We start from the raw sequence: 23,205 nt of genomic DNA, 5'->3' as shown, positions 1-23,205 counted from the left end.
TTCTTTTGACTACGGCAGAACCCAAAGAACTGATAGCACTTCCATGATCAATCAGGATCACGGATTGCCAGAACTTTGTCAAATTCCACCATGCTGTCTCGAGATTGAGCAAACGCAAATTCTAGGGAAGCAACAAGAACCTCGGGTAACAGACTTCATCTGTCACCCGCATAAATAATTTTCAGCAATAGATCTCATCTACTACCTAATTATATTATGCAATACCCATACATCTCCATGTATTCTAGAACGAAACCTGCATCTACGCATAGCATGGCTCTTGATGCCACTGTAGGGGAACGCAACAGAAAACAAAAAATTTCCGACCTACGCACCAGCCCAGGACCACTATGGAGACTGCATACATGGTTTGATCTTTTTCGTTACCGACTCGTAGCGCAGCGGGAAGTAGAGTCGATGACGATCGGCGGTGCAGATCCCCGCAGCTAGGATTTACAACGTCCCAACCGCGAGGATGTATACCCTCATCTGCTCCTCAGACAGCCCTCCGGGAGGCGGTCGAACAGCCCCCCGGACGGTGTCGCGGACAGCCCTTCGGGAGGACCTTCGAAACTCGAACGGTCACTCGGACAGCCCTTCGGGAGGACCTTCAAAACTCGGACGGTCACATGGACAGCCCTTCGGGAGGCACTCACGAACTAAGACCGAAACTACGATCTCTCTACAGAGTTGCACACATACGGTGTCATCTATAGGGCAGGGCTTCGCCGTCCAGAACTAGTTCCTGCCGGAACCCAGACAGCCTTACGGCTCTACGAAACTCTTTTCGTGGGAGGGAGAGAAGAAGCCAGATAATGCATGGCATGTGTATGAGAGCAAGGGATGAGTGTGGAGGGCTGCCCCTCCACCTCTATTTATAGGAAATCCCAAGGGGGTAGGGTAGTTTCACAAAAAACCCAAAATGCACATGAATGAAGTCCTTCCACAAGGACCTAGGAGTGAAACCAAGGAACAAGAGGGTCCCCAAGGGGGGATACCCCATGTGGCCGGCCACACCCCCATGAGGGGCCCAAAAAATGGCTCCTATCCATCCATGTCATCCCCAAGATCTTTTGGAGCAAAGCCCCAAAAGGTGGCTTTCCATAAAGTAACCATAAAGCTGATTTTCACTATTCACGACGACATTTTTCAGCGTCTGATCGAACTGAAAATATTTATGTGGGCTAAGAACATTTCCAGTACCCACTAAAATGATTTTCAACGCGTTCCGAAACAATTCCGGTTTTAGTGATTTTCATCTGCAAAACGCATCTGAAGTGGCTCCGGCAGCTCCGAAACATTTCCAGTTTTTATCTCCAGAATGATTCTGGCATCCTCCAAGAATTATCAGGCATGTGCCGAAACCAATTTGACTTAATGGTGTATCCCGAAACAACTTTTCGGTATCATCGAAACTTATCCGATGACCTCTCTCTGCGGTACGATTCCGCTGTCCGAAACTTTTCGGTGTCCGAAACTTTTTCGGTGATTTTCTCTCAGACTCCCTGTCTAGTATTCAGCAGATAGATGACCCTTAAGCGTGTGACCCTATAGGTTCGGTGAAGTATAGACATGACCCGGAACCCCTTCCGATCAATGATCAACATCGGAGCCGTGGACACCCATATTGACCCTTATACCCACACGAATAAATATTCGAGTGAACCTCCAGTTGCCGTGTGCTATTCCTGTTGCTTCGCGATATGTTACAAATACCCGAGGTGAGACATGTTGGCATTCCCGTGGATCAACAACTTGTCCACTATGCTAGTTACCTCGTTATCGGTATTGTTCTCTTTTCTCGTTATCGTATTCCGGCATCCCCGTGATCAAATCACAAAGTGTCTGGCCAGACGATGATGGATACCGTAACACCGAGAGGCCCCAGAGATATCTCTCCATCGTCGGAGGAGCAAATCCCAATCTTGAGCTATCAAGTTACTTGACACACTTTTCCATGAACCCGTAAGCCGCCGTAATAGCCACCCATTTACGGATGACGTTTAACAAACCCCAAAGTTCATGAAGCAAGCATGAAGAAACTCGATACTCTCATGGTCTAAGGAATCATGCAAACGTTAACCATCTCTGTGTTATGTACCAATAAACTTGTGACGAATGAATCTCATAGCATAACATCAATTCAGGTCGATTCAACACAAATGTCCTTCCTGACATTGTGCCCTCAAAGTTGCTTGGCATAGACATGCCCATGATTGGGAAAACATAATCATCATGCAACACTTGAGCTAGTCTTAGAGGCACGACTAGGAATACATTTTACCGTTTATTATTCCACACGTGCATATGGGTTCTCCCCAGAGCCTTTATGGATATACGGGCTCGGGAACCACAACAGTTATAGCATGGAACATAAACATAATTATGAACAAGGAGATAATCAATAACATTTATTATTGCCTCTAGGGCATATCTCCTACACTGATCCTGATGACAATGACAATGATTCTAGCAAAAAGAAACAAAAATGCTGCATCCTTTTCCCTAAGAGCAATATAGAAGCCTCTGTCTTCTCTAAAGTTCAAGGGGCCCCATTGACCAAAAGCTATTTGGAGGTTGTCAAGAAGAAACCAGTAGAAATCATGGGAGGACCCCTTCTGGAGAGATTTGAGTCTATAGCTACCCAATCCCACCCCCTTCCTCAAAAGATCACATCTGACAAAAATAATAAGTGGGGTCCTGTGATTGCTACTAGAGTCAGCACCAGAAATAAGAAAGATTGGAGACCTACCCTGCAGAAAGCCCAAGAACTGAAACAAGTTAAAGATCTGGAGCTGCCAAAAAAAAGGTAACAAAGGAACCAAAAACTCCTTTTCTTGTTTGGATGATGATGTGCTTATCTCCACTGCTGACTGCTTAGGTATTAATTTGAGCTCTAGTGGATGCAGTATTAATAATAATATTGCTGTGATTAAGCAAATGGAACTTCAGAGACCTGATAAATTTAATCAAGATAACCCTAAAGTCTTTCTCCCAGCCAGTATAGATATTACTGGTGAGGAATTTAATGTTCTAGCACCAAGTCCAGGGATACATGTCGAGACTAGTGAGGAACCACATATGAATGTGTATCTAGAGCCGGGATTCCCCCTGGATTGAGGTCAAATATTCTAATTCTGGGAGGAGTAGAAGAAAACTTGATTTTATTGTTAAATGATAGGTTTTTTGGAACATTAGAGGCCTAAATGGGTCCATCAAATATAACAAGTTGAAAGAGCTCATTAGAGCCCACAAACCTGATTTTATTAGTATTTCAGAATCTAAGAAAGAAGACTTCACCCCTTTACAGTTGGAAGTCTTTGACCCAAATTCCTGCTTTAGTTGGAAATGGCTCCCTGCCAATAACACTGCTGGGGGCATTTTGATAGGGATTAGGGGAGATTTATTTGATATTGTTTGCTGTGACATACACACTTACAGTATCTCTTGTTTGCTTAGAAACAAACAAGATAGCTCTACTTGGAGACTGATCTCTATTTATGGCACTGCGTATGATCAATATAAGTTGGACTTTATTAATGAGTTACTCAACTTGCTTACTGGCTGGGCAGGACCAACTCTAGTAGGAGGTGATTTCAACCTAATTAGAGAGGCCTGCGAGAAAAATGCTGGTATAATTAATCAACACTGGGCAAACCTGTTTAATACCAGGATCAACAAATTTGGTCTGCTTGAGTTGGAGATTAATGGCAGAAAATACACCTGGGGCAAAAACCAGGATAACTTGGTTATGGCCACTATTGACAGGGAGTTTATGTCCACTAGTTGGGTGCTACCTCTTGAGCACTGTGTTGGTTTTCCCTTGAAGAGGAAAGGGTGATGCAGCAAAGTAGCGTAAGTATTTCCCTCAGTTTTTGAGAACCAAGGTGTCAATCCAGTAGGAGGCTACGCGCGAGTCCCTCGTACCTACACAAAACAAATAACTCCTCGCAACCAACGCGATAAGGGGTTGTCAATCCCTTCATGGTCACTTACGAGAGTGAGATCTGATAGATATGATAGGATAATATTTTTGGTATTTTATGATAAAGATGCAAAGTAAAAAAGCAAAGGAAATAACTAAGTGTTGGAAGATTAATATGATGAAGATAGACCCTGGGGCCATAGGTTTCACTAGTGGCTTCTCTCAAGAGCATAAGTATTTTACGGTGGGTGACCGAATTACTGTTGAGCAATTGACAGAATTGAGCATAGTTATGAGAATATCTAGGTATGATCATGTATATAGGCATCACGTCCGAGACAAGTAGACCGACTCCTGCCTGCATCTACTACTATTACTCCACTCATCGACCGCTATCCAGCATGCATCTAGAGTATTAAGTTCATGAAAACAGAGTAACGCCTTAAGCAAGATGACTTGATGTAGAGGGATAAATTCATGCAATATCATAAAAACCCCATCTTGTTATCCTTGATGGCAACAATACAATACGTGCCTTGCTGCCCCTACTGTCACTGGGAAAGGACACCGCAAGATTGAACCCAAAGCTAAGCACTTCTCCCATTGCAAGAAAGATCAATCTAGTAGGCCAAACCAAACTGATAATTCGAAGAGACTTGCAAAGATAACCAATCATACATAAAAGAATTCAGAGAAGATTCAAATATTGTTCATAGATAATCTTGATCATAAACCCACAATTCATCGGTCTCAACAAACACACCGCAAAAAGAAGATTACATCGAATAGATCTCCACGAGAGAGGGGGAGAACATTGTATTGAGATCCAAAAAGAGAGAAGAAGCCATCTAGCTACTAACTATGGACCTGAAGGTCTGAGGTAAACTACTCACACTTCATCGGAGAGGCTATGGTGTTGATGTAGAAGCCCTCTGTGATGGATGCCCCCTCCGGCGGAGCTCCGGAACAGGCCCCAAGATGGGATCTCGTGGGTACAGAAGGTTGCGGCGGTGGAATTAGGTTTTTGGCTCCGTATCTGATCGTTTGGGGGTACGTAGGTATATATAGGAGGAAGGAGTACGTCGGTGGAGCAACAGGGGGCCCACGAGGGTGGAGGGCGCGCCCTGGGGGGGTGGGCGCGCCCCCCTACCTTGTGGCCTCCTCCTTTGTTTCTTGACGTAGGGTCCAAGTCTCCTGGATCATAATCTTCCTAAAAATCACGTTCCCGAAGGTTTCATTCTGTTTGGACTCCGTTTGATATTCCTTTTCTGCGAAACTCTGAAATAGGCAAAAAAACAGCAATTCTGGGCTGGGCCTCCGGTTAATAGGTTAGTCCCAAAAGTAATATAAAAGTGAATAATAAAGCCCAATAATGTCCAAAACAGTAGATAATATAGCATGGAGCAATCAAAAATTATAGATACGTTGGAGACGTATCAGGCATCCCCAAGCTTAATTCCTGCTCGTCCTCGAGTAGGTAAATGATAAAAACAGAATTTTTGATGCGGAGTGCTACTTGGCATAATTTCAATGTAATTCTTCTTAATTGTGGTATGAATATTCAGATCCGAAAGATTCAAGACAAAAGCTTAATATTGACATAAAAATAATAATACTTCAAGCATACTAACAAAGCAATCATGTCTTCTCAAAATAACATGGCCAAAGAAAGTTATCCCTACAAAATCATATAGTCTGGCTATGCTCTATCTTCACCACACAAAGTATTTAAATCATACACAACCCCGCTGACAAGCCAAGCAATTGTTTGATACTTTTGACGTTCTCAAACTTTTTCAATTTTCACGCAATACATGAGCGTGAGCCATGGATATAGCACTATATGTGGAATAGAATGGTGGTTGTGGAGAAGACAAAAAGGGAGAAGATAGTCTCACATCAACTAGGCGTATCAACGGGCTATGGAAATGCCCATCAATAGATATCAATGTGAGTGAGTAGGGATTACCATGCAACGGATGCACTAGAGCTATAAGTATATGAAAGCTCAACAAAAGAAATTAAGTGGGTGTGCATCCAACTCGCTTGCTCACGAAGACCTAGGGCATTTTGAGGAAGCCCATCATTGGAATATACAAGCCAAGTTCTATAATGAAAAATTCCCAATAGTATATGAAAGTGACAAAATGAGAGACTCTCTATCATGAAGATCATGGTGCTACTTTGAAGCACAAGTGTGGTAAAAGGATAGTAACATTGTCCCTTCTCCCTTTTTCTCTCATCATTTTTTTATTTGGGCCTTTTCTCTTTTCCTTTTTTGGCCTCTTTTCTTTTTCTTTTTTTTTTCGTCCGGAGTCTCATCCCGACTTGTGGGGGAATCATAGTCTCCGTCATCCTTTTCCTCACTTGGGACAATGCTCTAAAAATGAAGATCATCACACTTTTATTTTCTTACAACTCAACAATTACAACTCGATACTTAGAACAAAATATGACTCTATATGAATGCCTCCGGCGGTGTACCGGGATATGCAATGAATCAAGAGTGACATGTATGAAAGAATTATGAACGGTGGCTTTGCCACAAATACAATGTCAACTACATGATCATGCTAGCAATATGACAATGATGGAGCGTGTCATAATAAACGGAACGGTGGAAAGTTGCATGGCAATATATCTCGGAATGGCTATGGAAATGCCATGATAGGTAGGTATGGTGGCTGTTTTGAGGAAGGTATATGGTGGGTGTATGATACCGGCGAAAAGTGCGCGGCATTAGAGAGGCTAGCAATGGTGGAAGGAAGAAAAGTGCGTATAATCCATGGACTCAACATTAGTCATAAAGAACTCATATACTTATTGCAAAAATCTACAAGTTATCAAAGCAAAGTATTACGCGCATGCTCCTAGGGGGATAGTTTGGTAGGAAAATACCATCGCTCGTCCCCGACCGCCACTCATAAGGAAGACAATCAATGAATAAATCGTGCTCCGACTTCATCACATAATGGTTCACCATGCGTGCATGCTATGGGAATCACAAACTTTAACACAAGTATTTCTCAAATTCACAACTACTCAACTATCATGACTCTAATATCACCATCTTTATATCTCAAAACAATCATCAAGCATCAAACTTCTCATAGTATTCAACACACTCATAAGAAAGTTTTTACTAATCTTGAATACCAAGAATATTAGGATTATTTAAGAAAATTACCATGCTATTTAAGACTCTCAAAATAATCTAAGTGAAGCATGAGAGATTAATAGTTTCTATAAAACAAATCCACCATCGTGCTCTAAAAGATATAAGTGAAGTACTAGAGCAAAACTATATAACTCAAAAGATATAAGCGAAGCACATAGAGTATTCTAACAAATTCCAAATCATGTATGGCTCTCTCAAAATGTGTTGTACAGCAAGGATGATTGTGGTAAACTAAAAAACAAAGACTCAAATCATACAAGACGCTCCAAGCAAAACACATATCATCTGGTGAATAAAAATATAGCTCCAAGTAAAGTTACCGATGGAAGTAGACGAAAGAGGGGATGCCTTCCGGGGCATCCCCAAGCTTTGGCTTTATGGTGTCCTTAGATTATCTTGGGGGTTCCATGGGAATCCCCAAGCTTAGGCTCTTGCCACTGCTTGTTCCATAATCCATCAAAAATCTTTCACCCAAAACTTGAAAACTTCACAACACAAAACTTAACAGAAATCTCGTGAGCTCCGTTAGCGAAGGAAAACAAAAGACCACTTCAAGGTACTGTAATGAACTCATTCTTTATTTATATTGGTGTTAAACCTACTGTATTCCAACTTCTGTATGGTTTATAAACTATTTTACTAGCCATAGATTCATCAAACTAAGCAAACAACACACGAAAAAACAGAATCTGTCAAAAACAGAACGGTCTGTAGTAATCTGTAACTAACGCAAACTTCTGGAACTCCAAAAAATCAGCCAAAACAGGAAGACCTAGACAATTTGTTTATTGATCAGCAGCAATTGGAATCACTATTTTATCACGTTCTGGTGATTTTTAACAATTATTTTTGTGAACAGAAAGTTTCTGGAAATTACAGCAAGATCAAATAACTATCATCCAAGAAGATCCTATAGTTTTAACTTGGCACAAACACTAACTAAAACATAAAAACACATCTAAACAGAGGCTAGAACAAATATTTATTCCTAAATAGAAGCAAAAGCAAAAAAAAACTAAAAATAAAATTGGGTTGCCTCCCAACAAGCGCTATCGTTTAACGCCCCTAGCTAGGCATAAAAGCAAGGATAGATCTAGGTATTGCCATCTTTGGTAGGCAATCCATAAGTGGCTCTCATGATAGATTCATATGGCAATTTTATTTTCTTCCTAGGGAAGTGTTCCATGCCTTTCTTTAATGGAAATTGGAATCTAATATTCCCTTCCTTCATATCAATAATTGCACCAATCGTTCTAAGGAAAGGTCTACCAAGAATAATAGGACATGAAGGATTGCAATCTATATCAAGAACGATAAAATCTACGGGCACATAATTCCTATTTGCAACAATAAGAACATCATTAATTCTTCCCATAGGTTTCTTAATAGTGGAATCTGCAAGGTGCAAGTTTAGAGAGCAATCATCAAATTCGCGGAAATCTAGCAAATCGCACAAAGTTTTGGGAGTAGTGGAAACACTAGCACCCAAATCACATAAAGCATAGAACTCATGATCCTTAATCTTAATTTTAATAGTAGGTTCCCACTCATCATAAAGTTTTCTAGGGATGGAGACTTCCAACTCAAGCTTTTCTTCATAAGATTGCATCAAGGCATCAACGATATGTTTGGTAAACGCTTTATTTTGACTATAAGCATGAGGAGAATTTAGCACGGATTGCAACAAGGAAATACAATCTATCAAAGAGAAATTTTCATAATTAAATTCCTTGAAATCCAAAATAGTGGGTTTATTAGCATCTAGGGTTTTGATTTCTTCAATCCCACTTTCATCAAATTTATCATCAAGATCTAAAAACTCCGAATTCTTGGAACGCCTTCTAGGTAAAGGTGGATCATATTCAGTCCCATCATTATCAAGATTCATATTGCAAAACAAAGATTTAATAGGGGACACATCAATTACTTTTAGATCATCATCTTTATTTTCATAGAAATTTGAAGAACACGCTTTCATAAAGCAATCTTTCTTAGCACGCATCCTAGCAGTTCTTTCTTTGCACTCATCAATGGAAATTCTCATGGCTTTGAGAGACTCATTGATATCATGCTTAGGAGGAATAGATCTAAGCTTTAAAGAATCAACATCAAGAGAAATTCTATCAATGTTCCTAGCCAATTCATCAACTTTAAGCAATTTCTCTTCAAGCAAAGCATTGAAATTCTTTTGCGAATTTATAAACTCTTTAACACTAGTCTCAAATTCAGAGGCCATCTTATTAAAATTTCCATAAGAGTTGTTGTAGGAATTACCATAATTATTAGAGGAATTGCTAGGATAAGGCCTAGGATTAAAGTTTCCTCTATACGCGTTGTTACCAAAATTATTCCTACCAACAAAATTCACATCCATAGATTCATTATTATTCTAAATCAAAGTAGACAAAGGCATATCATTAGGATCAGAAGAAACACTCTTACTAGCAAATAATTTCATAAGTTCATCCATCTTTCCACTCAAAACATTAATTTCTTCTATCGCATGCACTTTTTTATTAGTAGATCTTTCAGTGTGCCATTGAGAATAATTAACCATAATATTATCTAGGAGTTTGGTAGCTTCTCCTAAAGTGATTTCCATAAAAGTGCCTCCCGCGGCCGAATCTAAAAGATTTCTAGAAGCAAAATTCAATCCGTCATAAATTTTTTGTATAATCATCCACAAATTCAAACCATGAGTAGGGCAATTACTTATCATTAATTTCATCCTCTCCCAAGCTTGTGCGACATGTTCATGATCAAGTTGCTTAAAATTCATAATATCGTTTCTAAGAGAGATGATCTTAGCGGGAGGAAAATACTTAGAGATAAAGGCATCTTTGCACTTGTTCCAAGAATCAATACTATTTTTAGGCAAAGACGAAAACCAAGCTTTAGCACGATCTCTAAGCGAAAAAGGAAATAGCTTCAACTTAACAATATCATTATCAACATCTTTCTTCTTTTGCATATCACACAAATCAACGAAGCTATTTAGATGAGTAGCGACATCTTCACTAGGAAGGCCGGTGAATTGATCTTTCATGACAAGATTCAACAAAGCAGCATTGATTTCACAAGATTCAGTATTGGTAAGAGGAGCAATCGGAGTGCTAAGGAAATTATTATTGTTGGTATTGGTAAAGTCACACAATTTGGTATTATCTTGAGCCATCATGACAAGCAAGCAATCCAACACACGAGCAAACAAAAAGCAAGCGAAAGAGAGGCAAACGAAAAAGGAGAGGGTGAATAAAACGGCAAGGGTGAAGTGGGGGAGAGGAAAATGAGAGGCAAATGGCAAATAATGTAGTGCGGTAGATAAGGGATTTGTGATGGGTACTTGGTATGTTGACTTTTGCATAGACCTCCCCGGCAACGGCGCCAGAAATCCTTCTTGCTACCTCTTGAGCACTGCGTTGGTTTTCCCTTGAAGAGGAAAGGGTGATGTAGCAAAGTAGCATAAGTATTTTCCTCAGTTTTTGAGAACCAAGGTATCAATCCAGTAGGAGGCGCGCGAGTCCCTCGTACCTACAAAAAACAAATAACTCCTCGCAACCAACGCGATAAGGGGTTCCCAATCCCTTCACGGTCACTTACGAGAGTGAGATCTGATAGATATGATAGGATAATATTTTTGGTATTTTATGATAAAGATGCAAAGTAAAATAAAAGCAAAGTAAAAAGCAAAGGAAATAACTAAGTGTTGGAAGATTAATATGATGAAGATAGACCCGGGGGCCATAGGTTTCACTAGTGGCTTCTCTCAAGAGCATAAGTATTTTACGGTGGGTGAACGAATTACTGTTGAGCAATTGACAGAATTGAGCATAGTATGAGAATATCTAGGTATGATCATGTATATAGGCATCACGTCCGAGACAAGTAGACCGACTCCTGCCTGCATCTACTACTATTACTCCACTCATCGACCACTATCCAGCATGCATCTAGAGTATTAAGTTCATGAAAACAGAGTAACGCCTTAAGAAAGATGACATGATGTAGAGGGATAAATTCATGCAATATTATAAAAAAACCCATCTTGTTATCCTCGATGGCAACAATACAATACGTGCCTTGCTGCCCCTACTGTCACTGGGAAAGGACACCGCAAGATTGAACCCAAAGCTAAGCACTTCTCCCATTGCAAGAAAGATCAATCTAGTAGGCCAAACCAAACTGATAATTCGAAGAGACTTGCAAAGATAACCAATCATACATAAAAGAATTCAGAGAAGATTCAAATATTGTTCATAGATAATCTTGATCATAAACCCACAATTCATCGATCTCAACAAACACACCGCAAAAAGAAGATTACATCGAATAGATCTCCACGAGAGAGGGGGAGAACATTGTATTGAGATCCAAAAAGAGAGAAGAAGCCATCTAGCTACTAACTATGGACCCGAAGTTCTGAGGTAAACTACTCACACTTCATCGGAGAGGCTATGGTGTTGATGTAGAAGCCCTCCGTGATGGATGCCCCCTTCGGCGGAGCTCCGGAACAGGCCCCAAGATGGGATCTCGTGGGTACAGAAGGTTGTGGCGGTGGAATTAGGTTTTTGGCTCCGTATCTGATCGTTTGGGGGTACGTAGGTATATATAGGAGGAAGCAGTACGTCGGTGGAGCAACAGGGGGCCCACGAGGGTGGAGGGCGCGCCCTAGGGGGGGGGGGCGCCCCCTACCTCGTGGCCTCCTCCTTTGTTTCTTGACGTAGGATCCAAGTCTCCTGGATCATAATCTTCCTAAAAATCACGTTCCCGAATGTTTCATTCTGTTTGGACTCTGTTTGGTATTCCTTTTCTGCGAAACTCTGAAATAGGCAAAAAAACAGCAATTCTGGGCTGGGCCTCCGGTTAATAGGTTAGTCCCAAAAGTAATATAAAAGTGAATAATAAAGCCCAATAATGTCCAAAACAGTAGATAATATAGCATGGAGCAATCAAAAATTATAGATACGTTGGAGACGTATCATTGGGCAGCCACTTTTCCTAATGTCCATCTCAGAGCTCTACCTAGGCTAGGGAGTGATCACACTCCTTTGGTGGTGGATACTTGTGCTTTCTCTGTTCCTAAAGAGAAGGTGTTTAGATTTGAAAAATGGTTTCTTGAATTAGTGGGCTTTAGAGAGATAGTTTGCAAAGCCTGGAATACCAAATGTGGCTTAACTACAGCTATTGATATTTGGCAGTTCAATATTAGGAATACTAGGAAAGCTATTAAAGGTTGGTGTACCGACTATGAGGCAGAGCAAAACAAGCATAAGCAGACCTTGATAGCAGAATACAATTGCCTTGACATTTTCTCTGAGACTCACCCTCCCTCACCTAATACTAAGCACAAAATGAAAACCATTGCAGGTGAGCTGAATGATATTTGGAAGAAAGAAGAGATCAAAGCTAGATAGAGGTCTAGGGAGAGGGAGATTCTGTAAGGTGACCTTAATACTGGGTATTTCAAAGTTGTGGCAAGCCAAAAAAGGAGGAAGAAGCAGATCCTGATGATTGAAAGTGATGAAGAAGGTACTGTTTCTGATCCTGAAGGTATCATGAACATTGTTGTCAACTATTATAAAAAGTTATTTGGCTTCATAGATAAAATTGATATCACTCTGAAAGATGACTTTTGGGGTGATGATGAATTAGTCTCTGATGCTCATAAAAACATTTTGGATGCTACATTTACTGACAAGGAAATAAAGGATGATGTATTTAGCTCTTATGCTGAAGGGGCTCCTGGGCCAGATGGCTTCCTTTTTTATTTTATCAGCAATTCTGGGACCTTATTAAAGGTAAACTGTTTGCTTTGTTTAGAAACTAGGAGAGGGGAGAACTAGACCTCTACAGACTTAATTTCTCCCCACTGACTCTAGTCCCTAAGGAGGCTGAGGCTATCAAAATGGAGAAATTTAGACCTCTTGCCATGATCAATTGTAGTTTTAATTTTTTTGCAAAGTGTGCCACTACAAAATTTGTCTCTATTTGCAATGATTTAATTTCCTTGAACCAGGCAACTTTCATTAAAGGAAGGTTTATTGCTGAGAGTATTAATACAGCACATGAGATTATTCATTCTGTTCACTCAAACAAGCAGTCTGGTTTTGTGTTTAAATTGGATTATGAAAAAGCCTATGACATGATTAATAGAGAGTTTTTAGTAGATATGATGAGGAGAAGAGGTTTTAGTGACAAGTGGATGAAAAATGTTGAATCTCTCATTTATAGAGGCTCTTTTGGTCTCCGAATTAATGACAAAAACAGTGAGTACTTTGTTCCTGGCAAAGGAGCCAGGCAAGGAGACCCGTTCTCCCCTCTCCTCTTTAATTTAGTTGCTGATGTTTTTACTAGAATTCTCGTTAATGCCTCCAAAAATAACAAGCTGGAAGGCCTTTTTCCCATCTCAAATCCTGCGGGCATCATCAGTATGCAGTATGCTGATGACACCCTGCTCTTTTTGAGTAAAAATTTATCTTATGCAAAAAACATTAAGTGGTTACTTTCTTACTTTGAGCAATTATCTAGGATGAGGACCAATTTTCATAAATGTGATCTGGTTCCTATAAACATTGGCAGAGAGGAAGCTAATGTTTTTTCTCAGATCCTTGGTTGCAAACTTGGAGAATTCCCCATTAAATATTTAGGGGCTCCTCTCCATTATAGCAAACTTAGAAAAGAGGATCTGCAGCCTACTGTAGATAAAATCATTAATAAAGGGGCTGGCTGGAGAGGTAGATTACTATCCTCTGGGAAGAGGCTTACCCTGGTCCAATCTTGCTTAGCTAGGATTCCTTGCTATCTTGTGGGGATCATTAAATTCCCCAAGTGGGCTATTAAGATGATAAACTCTCAACTTGCTCACTGTTTTTGGGATGCCTATGAGGGTCACCATAAATATCATCTAGCTTCTTGGGGTAATGTGACCCTTAAGAAACAATATGGTGGCGTGGGCATCCCTGACATTGCTGACATGAATCATAGTCCGCTAGCCTCCTGGACTAAAAGATATTTCAATGATATTGGTAAAATTTGGGAACAAGTTATTGATGCCAAATACAGAACTCATAGTCCTAATATTTTTGCCCGTCCTGATACTGGAGCCTCCCCTCTATGGAAAGGAATACTTTGGGCTATTAAAGCATCCAAGGTAGGCTTTTCTGGAAGGTTGGCAATGGCAAGAGTATTAGATTTTGGGAAGATCAGTGGACAGGCAATACTACTCTTGCCACCAGCTTTTGGGAGCCGTACAATATTGCTAATTCTACTAACATTTCCATCAGTGAGGTCTGGGATGGTACGGACCTGAAAATCAGCTTCAGGAGGTGCTTTTGTCCGGATATGCTTGCTGCTTGGAATGAGCATTTTAGTTTAGTTAAGGATCTTGTGTTGAATGATAGTGAGGACACTATTATTTGGGACTTGGAGTCCAAAGGGATTTACATAGTTAAATCCTTCTACAATTTTGTGAATTTTAGAGGAGTGCTCTGAGATAACATTACTATGATTTGGAAAGCCAATGTTCCTCAAAGAATCTAGATTATCCTTTGGCTACTAGTTAAGAACAAACTACTAACCTGGGATAATTTGCAAAAAAGACAGCATGTAGAAGATGCTACCTGCCTTTATTGTAAAGAACTAGAATCTGTTAATCATTTTTTTTTTGAATGTCTGGTTTCGAGAGAACTCTCGAGAGAGATTTTTGGCTCCCTCGGGAGGACCAGCGAGCTTAACTCGAATGGTTTACTTGAATGGTGGGCTAGAAATTGTAATAACACTGCAGATATTATGCTTCATGCAGCTGCCTTGTGGGCTCTCTAGAGATATCGAAATGGCATTTGCTTTAATGTTGTGCCGTGGTATGGGATGCAGATACTGTGGCAAAAAACAGCTACCACTTTGGCTTCATGGGAGATCAGGTGCGCGGACCCGACCAAAAGGAGATGCCATCTCCCGGTGCCACGTCAGGAACAAATGGCGCGAGCACCACCCCTCCTTCTGTGGCCAGACCCTGGCTAGGGTTAAACCAGTGCTCTGGAGCGACAAGACCTTGCTTCAGGACTGGAGTCTAGCTCTGAAGACACCAAAAAGATGCGCCCCGGCGCTAGGAATCTAAAATTAGAAAAATATTGTCTCATTTTGGTGAATGGTGTACTCAATACTATTTCTCTTTTCTCTTTTGCTCTCTTGTCTTCTCCCTGGCTTGCATCCCTCTGGGAGCCGGTCCATGGGAGAGGAGTGTAGACTCCTTAGAGTTTTTGCTGGGGCAGCATTTTGCTGTTATTCCCCCGCGCACCATGTATCCTTGGACAATGTTGTGTGGTTTCGTTATTGCAATGGAACCGGGGCGTGAGCCATTTTCCTCTAAGAACTCTGTCATCTCAAAACTAAAACTCCATATAGGCAGACTATCGACGAGCGCGCCACAGCGCAGTCTTTGCTAGTTTTCTTAAGATCAGACACCATTGGAATTTTGTATTGTAGACAAAACTACCTCAATGACAAGAGGTCACCAAATACAACGTTCGTGTGTGTGCGCGCGCGCGTGTTTTTCATCGGCGTCAACGACCAAGACCGTCTGTACTCTTTCTCAAGACTTGGCACGACGCCACGGAGGATACTGACGATTCTGGGCCCACGCAGCTGAAAGTGGGTGGGGGCCCTCCTTGTCTTGTGGCGGCAGCTGAGCTCTCGCGTAACAAAAAGGTTGAAAAGTCGTCCTGATCGACCACACTTGACTGAGTACGTACGTTGGTGAGCCAAGTCATTCCAGCTGAGAGCCTGAGAGCAGGTTCAAGTAAGCTTGATCATGGGACATGGATTTTTAGAACATCTGCACCGGGGCCGCACTATCACGGGCGTTCGTTTGCAGCCGTGATTCTCGATATGTGCGTCAGCCCAAGGATCTTTACGAGTCATTATGAGTAGTAACAAAGCTATGGACTGTGGGCTTTATTCTGCACTATCTTGTCCTGATGTGAGTGTCTTCTGCATATGCATGTTTTGCATGTACTCCCTCTCTCTCTCCATGCATGTCTTCTGCCGCATGTATTCGAGCTCTCTTTCCCTCTATGCATGCACTCCCTATGCTGCATGTGACCCCCTCTCTCTCAAATGACCTTTTTTATTCACCACAGGCATGGACGACCGCGTCTTCTCTCTCTGAATTCTTCTCTCTATGGGCGTGTTTGGTTGCTCGCATGAGGCCCAACCAGGCCTGCGCGGGAAGGGAACGGGCTGTTTGGTTGCCTGGTTTTTCTGTTGGGCCTGCATAGCACGAAACTTAAAGCACCTCTGGGCCTGGCTCACTGAAAACCCAGGAATCGGCAGTTTCTCGTGAGCCAGGCCGAGGCGAGCGCAAGCTGGTGGGCCCTTGCACGAGTGGAGACCGGAGGGATGCGAGGTGTTTACGTGAGTTCTTCTACAACCTCCAATAAGCTCCTATCTAATCTCCTCCCTCTGATTTACACAACGGTGCTTCGGTTCGAGGTAAGCTCTACACGAAAAAGATGCACCTCGATGCTATGGTTCCATTTAGGCGATCAGTTCGTAGTTTCATCGACCGTAAGTTCTTAATCTCGTATTCCCGTTTGGAGCTATTCTGGACGAATTTTGTCAGATTCGTTGCGCACGATCTATCATTTGAAATTTTCTTTGACCAGCAGCCTAATCTCGCAGTTCCTCACAACACTCGTGTTGTAAGTTTTTGGTTTCGACGATCGTAGCTTCATCTCTCTTTGAGCAGCAGTTTACTGCACTGACGCCGCCATGTCGAGCTCCTCTATCGACTGTCTTTGCGCGAGCACCGCAACTAGTTCGCCGACGGTGTCGCTCGCCGTGCCGCCGACGGGGTCGCTCTTCCCCGACTCCATGCTTGTCATGTTGGACACGGCGCCACGGCCACTGTCCACCGTAGTAGCCATTGTCCGGCGCACACTGCACTTCTTCTGCCATTCCCTCTGCTAGCTCTTAACCCTGTCTGCTAAGTGAAGTGCTAGCTCTTAATCATACCTCATGCGTGCAACCAAACACTGAGTTCATGTGTCGCTTCAGCCAATGCAGGCAACCAAACAAAGTGCACTTGCGTATTACCTAATGCAGGGACCCTAGATGCAGGCAACCAAACAACTTGCAGATGACGTATTTGGGGCTGTTTTTACTCAACCAGGCTAGGTTGAGAAGTGTATGCAATGCAACTACTGTTCAAAACTTGAACCAAACACGCCCTATATATCTCTGAATGGCTCATATTGTAGGCACTCTTTTCATTTATTTCTTGTGTGCGCTAGTCTTCAAACGAGGGTTGGATCTACATCAGGAAAATAAGGATTGGCCGTTCTTGTGTGCACTATCCCCCCCCCCCCCCCCCCCCCCCTCTCTCTCTCTCTCTCTCTCTCCAAACAACAAGGATTGGATCTGCCTGTACTAGGAAACTACGTCTGCGTGGTTGACTCATCCAAGAAAACCTTGGTCTCCTTGAGCACCATTGCTATTGGAGGCAATGCGCCCGGGCTTGCTATGCTCACCTCTCCATCTCTATCAACCATTTTGGCTCTCGTTCGGGTGCAGGGATCAGCTCTTTTTGTAGCCATCATGCTCGTTGAGGAAGACGATATAGCTGTCCCAAGGAACAAGAAGATGTAGGCGTGTAGCAGTGTCCGTCCATGTGCTCCTAGGAATTTCGTCCAGCTCCTGTTGTCTCCTTGTGGGATGTGTACAGAGGTCTGATGAACAGTTCCTTATAGGCCCTAGGTGTATCACAGAAGCCAGCTCTCATTAGCGGCTGATGACGGCACGGATCCCTGCGCGTACGGGCGGTCAAGATAACGCGGCCGGGGTGCAGACGTTCTATTGAATGTTTTCGCTTGATCATGCCTAGTCTCCGGGACCATGCCTCATCTGCTGACATGGCCATTGCCAACTTGCCATTGCCGTCCACCACCCTGCTCCTCGCGCTGCCGCTGTTCCCGCTCGCGGCGGCGCAGCAGGAGTACCAGGCCAACGCGCAGTCCGACTGCTACACCCACAACGGCAGCTCCATCCTCGGCTACACCTGCACCAACCGCTCGAGCTCGCCGGCATGCGCCACCTACATCGCCTTCTGCTCCGCCGTTGCCTACCTCCTCAACGCTAGCGCGCCCGCCGTTGCCGCCGCCAATGCCGTGCCCGTCGCCTCCCCGGTCAGGAACAACACCCTGCTCCTCGTTCCCATCCTCTGCGCTTGCACGGCCGCAGGCCGCTACCAGCACGCCGCCGCCTACGCTGTCCAGTTCCGCGACGTGACCTACTTCTCCATCGCCAACGACACGTACCAGGGGCTCTCCACATGCCAGGCCCTTATGGCGCAGAACCCCGCGTGCGACAGCGACATCTATCCCGGCGTCGAGCTCACCTGTTGGTTATTTCAGTTGCGCACAAATAATGTTAGGTGTTAGTTTTCTTCAGAAGTTTCAGTAGGTTCAGAAACATTCAGACTTCTTCAGTTCTTTCGTTTTTCTGTTAGCGCATGAGGGCACCATCGTTGTGTGCTCCGTGCCGATAGGGAGTAGGCCAGCTGCACGACTTCGCCGGTGGGATGGCGCGGGCACGATGGGGTTTGTTGCGAGCATTACGGCATCACTAGGATCGCTGAATAAAAGGATCAAAGAAACCGAAAAGCAGCAGAACTTATGCTGCACAAAAATACCTGTGTCTGTTCTTCGTCTGAGTTTTAGAGAGTGAAAGAGAGAGAGGAAGGAGGTGCTCCGGCGAGCATCTCCGGCAACACTTGGCATCAGAGCAAGGTCATCCTCGGGACCATGTCGTCCGGCGGCAACGGCTCGAACGCCCGGCAGGGCTCGGAGACCCCTCCACGCAGGAGAGCAGCGTCGCCAGCCCGGGGCAGGAGCAGGACTCGCCGCACCGGCGAGATGGTGGTGCACCAGCAGGTGATCCGGGAGACGAGCTCCGCCGGAGTCTACCCCACGCTGACGCGCACCAACTATGCAGAATGGGCTCTGCTCATGAAGGTAAACCTGCAGGCCGTGGGCTGGTGGGCTGCCGTTGAAACCGGCGATGCACCTTTCCGTGACGAGCGCAAGGCCATGGCCGCAATCTTGCGCGCCCTCCTGCCGGACATGGTGAGTCCGATCAACGCCAAGGCCAACGCGAAGGAGGCGTGGGAGGCGATCGCGTCCCAGCGCATGGCAAATGCACAACGACTGCGGCGCGAGTCCGAGAGCATCTCGTTCCGCTTCGGGGAGACGATCGACGACTTCTCGATGCGCATCTCCACCCTCGCCGCGAACCTGCGCTCCCTCGGCGATAACGTTCAGGAGTTCAGCGTGGTCGCCAAGTTCCTGCGCGTTGTCCGTCAACAGTACGTGCAGGTCGCCATCGCGATCGAGACTCTCCTCGACGTGAGCACCCTGTCCCTGGACGAGGTCACTGGTCGCCTCCGCGCCGTGCAAGACCGGATCAGCGAAAACGCCGCCGAGTCCCAATCCGGCGGCCGCCTGCTTCTCACCGAGGAGGAGTGGGACGCACAGAAGCGCTCGGCTCAGGGGGGCGGTGGATCGTCCTCCGGCGGGCGAGGAAACAACCGGCGCGGTGGTGGGCGCGGCCGCGGTGGACGCCGCGGCGGCGGCCGCGGAGGTCCGCAGGGCGGACGCGGTGCCAACAACATCGACAAGAGCGGTGGAGACAAGGAAACGTGCCGCTACTGCAGCATCAAAGGGCACTGGGCCCGTGACTGCAGGAAGAAGAAGCGCGAGGAAGCTCACCTCGTGCAGGTGGACGAGGACGCGGACCCAGCGGTCCTCCTGATGGAGATGGTGGAGATCACCACGTCGGAGGCCTCTGCGGTCACGGCAGCGGGCCTCGACTCTCCTACACCAGGCCCCGTCTCCACCGCCATGGCAGGGGCTTTGGCCACAGGGGAGGCAAGCGCCTCGCTCCCCGTTTTCCTCAACGAGCAGCAGGCGGAGATCACTCCCGGCGCCATCGACGCGCCGCGGGAGACCACCTGGTTCTTGGACACGGGTGCCTCGAACCATATGACCGGGGATCGCAGCATCTTCGCCGAGCTAGATGAGAGCGTCACCGGTACTGTGCGTTTCGGCGACGGCTCGGTGGTGCAAATCCGAGGACGCGGGACGATCGCGTTCAAGGTGGACGGCAGCATGCAGCGCGCCCTCACCGACGTCTACTTCATCCCACGTCTGAAGAGCAGCGTGGTGAGCCTGGGGCAGCTGGATGAGCTCGGCTGCGACATCCGTCTCCGCGGCGTAAACATGACGATCTTCGATCCACGCCAGAAGCTCCTGGTAAAGGTACACCGTGCGTCAAATCGCTTGTACAAGTTGGATATGACCCCTGTACCTCCTGCGTGTCTGTTGCCGCATCATGACGGCGAGGCCTAGAAGTGGCATGGCCGCCTGGGTCACCTGCACTTCAAGGCGATCCAACGGATGGCGCGCGGAGGACTGGTCCGTGGCCTTCCTCTCATCGAGTACACCGGCGAGCTCTGTGAGGCGTGCCTCGCCGGCAAGCAGCGGCGCATCCCGTTTCCCCAGAAGGCCAAGTACAGAGCTAAGAAGCAGCTCGAACTAGTGCATGGTGACCTGTGCGGTCCCATCACGCCGGCGACACCCAGCGGCCGGCGTCACTTCCTCCTGCTGGTTGACGACTGCAGCCGCTACATGTGGCTGGTCCTCCTCAACTCGAAGGACGAGGCAACGGCTGCTCTGAAGAGCTTCCAAGCTAGCACTGAGGGGGAGAGGCAGGCCGCAAGCTGCGCACACTGCGCACCGATCGCGGCGGCGAGTTCACGTCCAACGCCCTCGCCACGCACTTCGCCGACCACGGCGTCCAGTGCCACTTGACGGCGCCCTACACACCACAACAGAATGGTGTGGTAGAGCGTCGCAACCAGACGGTGTTGGAGATGGCACGGAGCATGATGAAGGCCAAGAACATACCGGCGTTCTTCTGGGGGGAGGCGGTGACCACGGCGGTGTTCGTGCTGAACCGCAGCTTCACCCGCAGCGTCAACGACATGACACCCTTTGAGGCCTGGTTTGGTAGGAAGCCAGACGTGCATTTCCTTCGTGTATTTGGATGCATTGCTCATGTCAAAACAACACGGCCTCATCTGAAGAAACTGGAGGACCGGAGCACTCCCATGGTGTTCATCGGGTATGAACAGGGCAGCAAGGCGTACCACGTTTATGACCCTGTGTCAAAGCGCGTCCACGTGAGCCGCGACATCATCTTCGACGAGGAGGTGAGCTGGGACTGGAGCGAAGAGCCTGCTGGTGCGTCGGCTGGCTCCTTCATTGTGCAGTACCCTATGTACGAGGGGGCCGGCGACAGTGCTCCGGTGGACGCGACTGGGGCGTCGGGCATGCGTGCCGCGTCCCCAGGATCGGCTGACACGGACACGACCAGCGCATCCGGAGGAGGCTCGAGGAGTCCATGTTCGGTCACCATGGCGGGCGACACTAGCGGGACTCCTGCCACTCCGAACGGCGGCCCGGTGTTCGTGTCGCCGCCGGCGGAGCGCCCTGACCTCTTCGACAATGACGATGACCCAGACGCACCCCACCTCTACCGGATGATGGATGAGATCCTTGGTACGTGCGAGGGGGTGCTGCTGCAACCTGACGAGGACCTTGAGGAGGAGGTACTGCACCTCATGGCCGGCGAGGAGCCCGGAAACTTCGCCGAGGCGGCACCACATGAGTAATGGCGGCGCGCCATGATGAATGAGCTCCAGGCAATCCACAACAAGACCTGGACGACCTGGACGCTTGTGGACCTTCCTTGCGGGGAGAAACCCATTGGGCCGAAATGGGTGTTCAAGCTCAAAAAGGACGCCGCCGGCACCGTCATCAAACACAAGGCCAGGCTGGTGGCGAAGGGGTACGTCCAGCGACCCGCCATGGATTTTGAGGAGGTGTTCGCGCCGGTGGCGCGGCTGGAGTCAATACGTGTTCTCCTGGCCATTGCCGCACATCACGGGTGGGAAGTGCTCCATATGGACGTGAAATCGGCATTCTTGAACGGCGAGCTTAAGGAGGTGGTGTACGTAGCACAGCCACCCGGCTTCGCGCGGTGAGGCAAAGAAGAAAAGGTGTACAAGCTCCTAAGGCGCTCTATGGCCTTCGGCAAGCCCCGCGCGCATGGAACTCCAAGCTGGACAACAGTCTTGTGTCGCTGGGATTCACTTGGAGCAGGACAGAGCACGCCGTGTACACTCGCGGCACCGGAGCATCCCAGCTACTCGTCGGTGTCTATGTGGATGATCTGGTCATCACCGGAGGAAATCTGCAGGAGTTGCACCGTTTCAAGGAAGAAATGAAGCGCATGTTTGAGATGAGTGACCTCGGGCTGTTGAGATACTATCTCGGCCTCGAGGTGCACCAGAGCATGCTCGGCATCACCATCAACCGAGCAGCCTATGCTAAGAAGTTGCTGGACAGGGCAGGCATGACGGGGTGCAATCCAACGCACGTGCCACTCGAGCCAAACTGCAAGCTGAGCAAGGCAAGCTCGGCGCCACCAACCGATGCCACGTTCTACAGGAGCATCATCGGCAGTCTCCGGTATCTGGTTCACATGCGCCCCGACATCACCTATGTGTTTGGCCTCGCGAGCCGCTTCATGGAAGCACCAACGTCAGAGCACTTCGCCGCTGTGAAGCACATCCTCTGGTACATCGCCAGGACGCTCACGCTCGGCTGCACTTATCGCCGTGGTGACCGCCTGGAGCTGGAGGGTTTCAGCGACTCTGACATGGCCGGCGATCTGGACGACAGGAAGAGCACTTCTGGAGCAATCTTCTTTCTCGGTGGCAGTCCAATCAGTTGGCAATCACAGAAGCAAAGGGTGGTGGCTCTCTCCTCTTGCGAGGCGGACGATAATCCCCAAGTGCAGGGAATCATCGTAGCAATTCCCAAAGGTGGAAGTGATAAGTATGGAGTGTCAAACCCACAAGGAGCTAAAGGTAAGATCAATATTCTCTCAAGTCCTATCTGCCACTGATACGACTCTACGTACAACGAATGTTTGCTTCCAACTAGAAACGAGAAACAAAACTACGTTGTGGGTATGAAGAGGATAA

General features: G+C 46.4%; 1 protein-coding gene across 1 annotated transcript; it reads left to right on the top strand.

Annotated features, from left to right (window-relative positions):
- The first annotated feature begins 18,901 nt into the window (after positions 1 to 18,901).
- On the top strand, positions 18,902 to 20,503 carry LOC141026707 (uncharacterized). Its single transcript, XM_073503550.1, has one exon. It carries the CDS (start codon positions 18,902 to 18,904, stop codon positions 20,501 to 20,503), a length of 1,602 nt encoding a protein of 533 aa, XP_073359651.1.
- The last annotated feature ends 2,702 nt before the right edge of the window (positions 20,504 to 23,205 follow it).

Source organism: Aegilops tauschii, chromosome 7 (genome assembly GCF_002575655.3).
Source record: "Aegilops tauschii subsp. strangulata cultivar AL8/78 chromosome 7, Aet v6.0, whole genome shotgun sequence".
NCBI lineage: Eukaryota > Viridiplantae > Streptophyta > Magnoliopsida > Poales > Poaceae > Aegilops > Aegilops tauschii.
The sequence above is the reverse complement of the archived record's forward strand: the minus strand, read 5'-3'. Positions and strand labels throughout refer to the sequence as shown.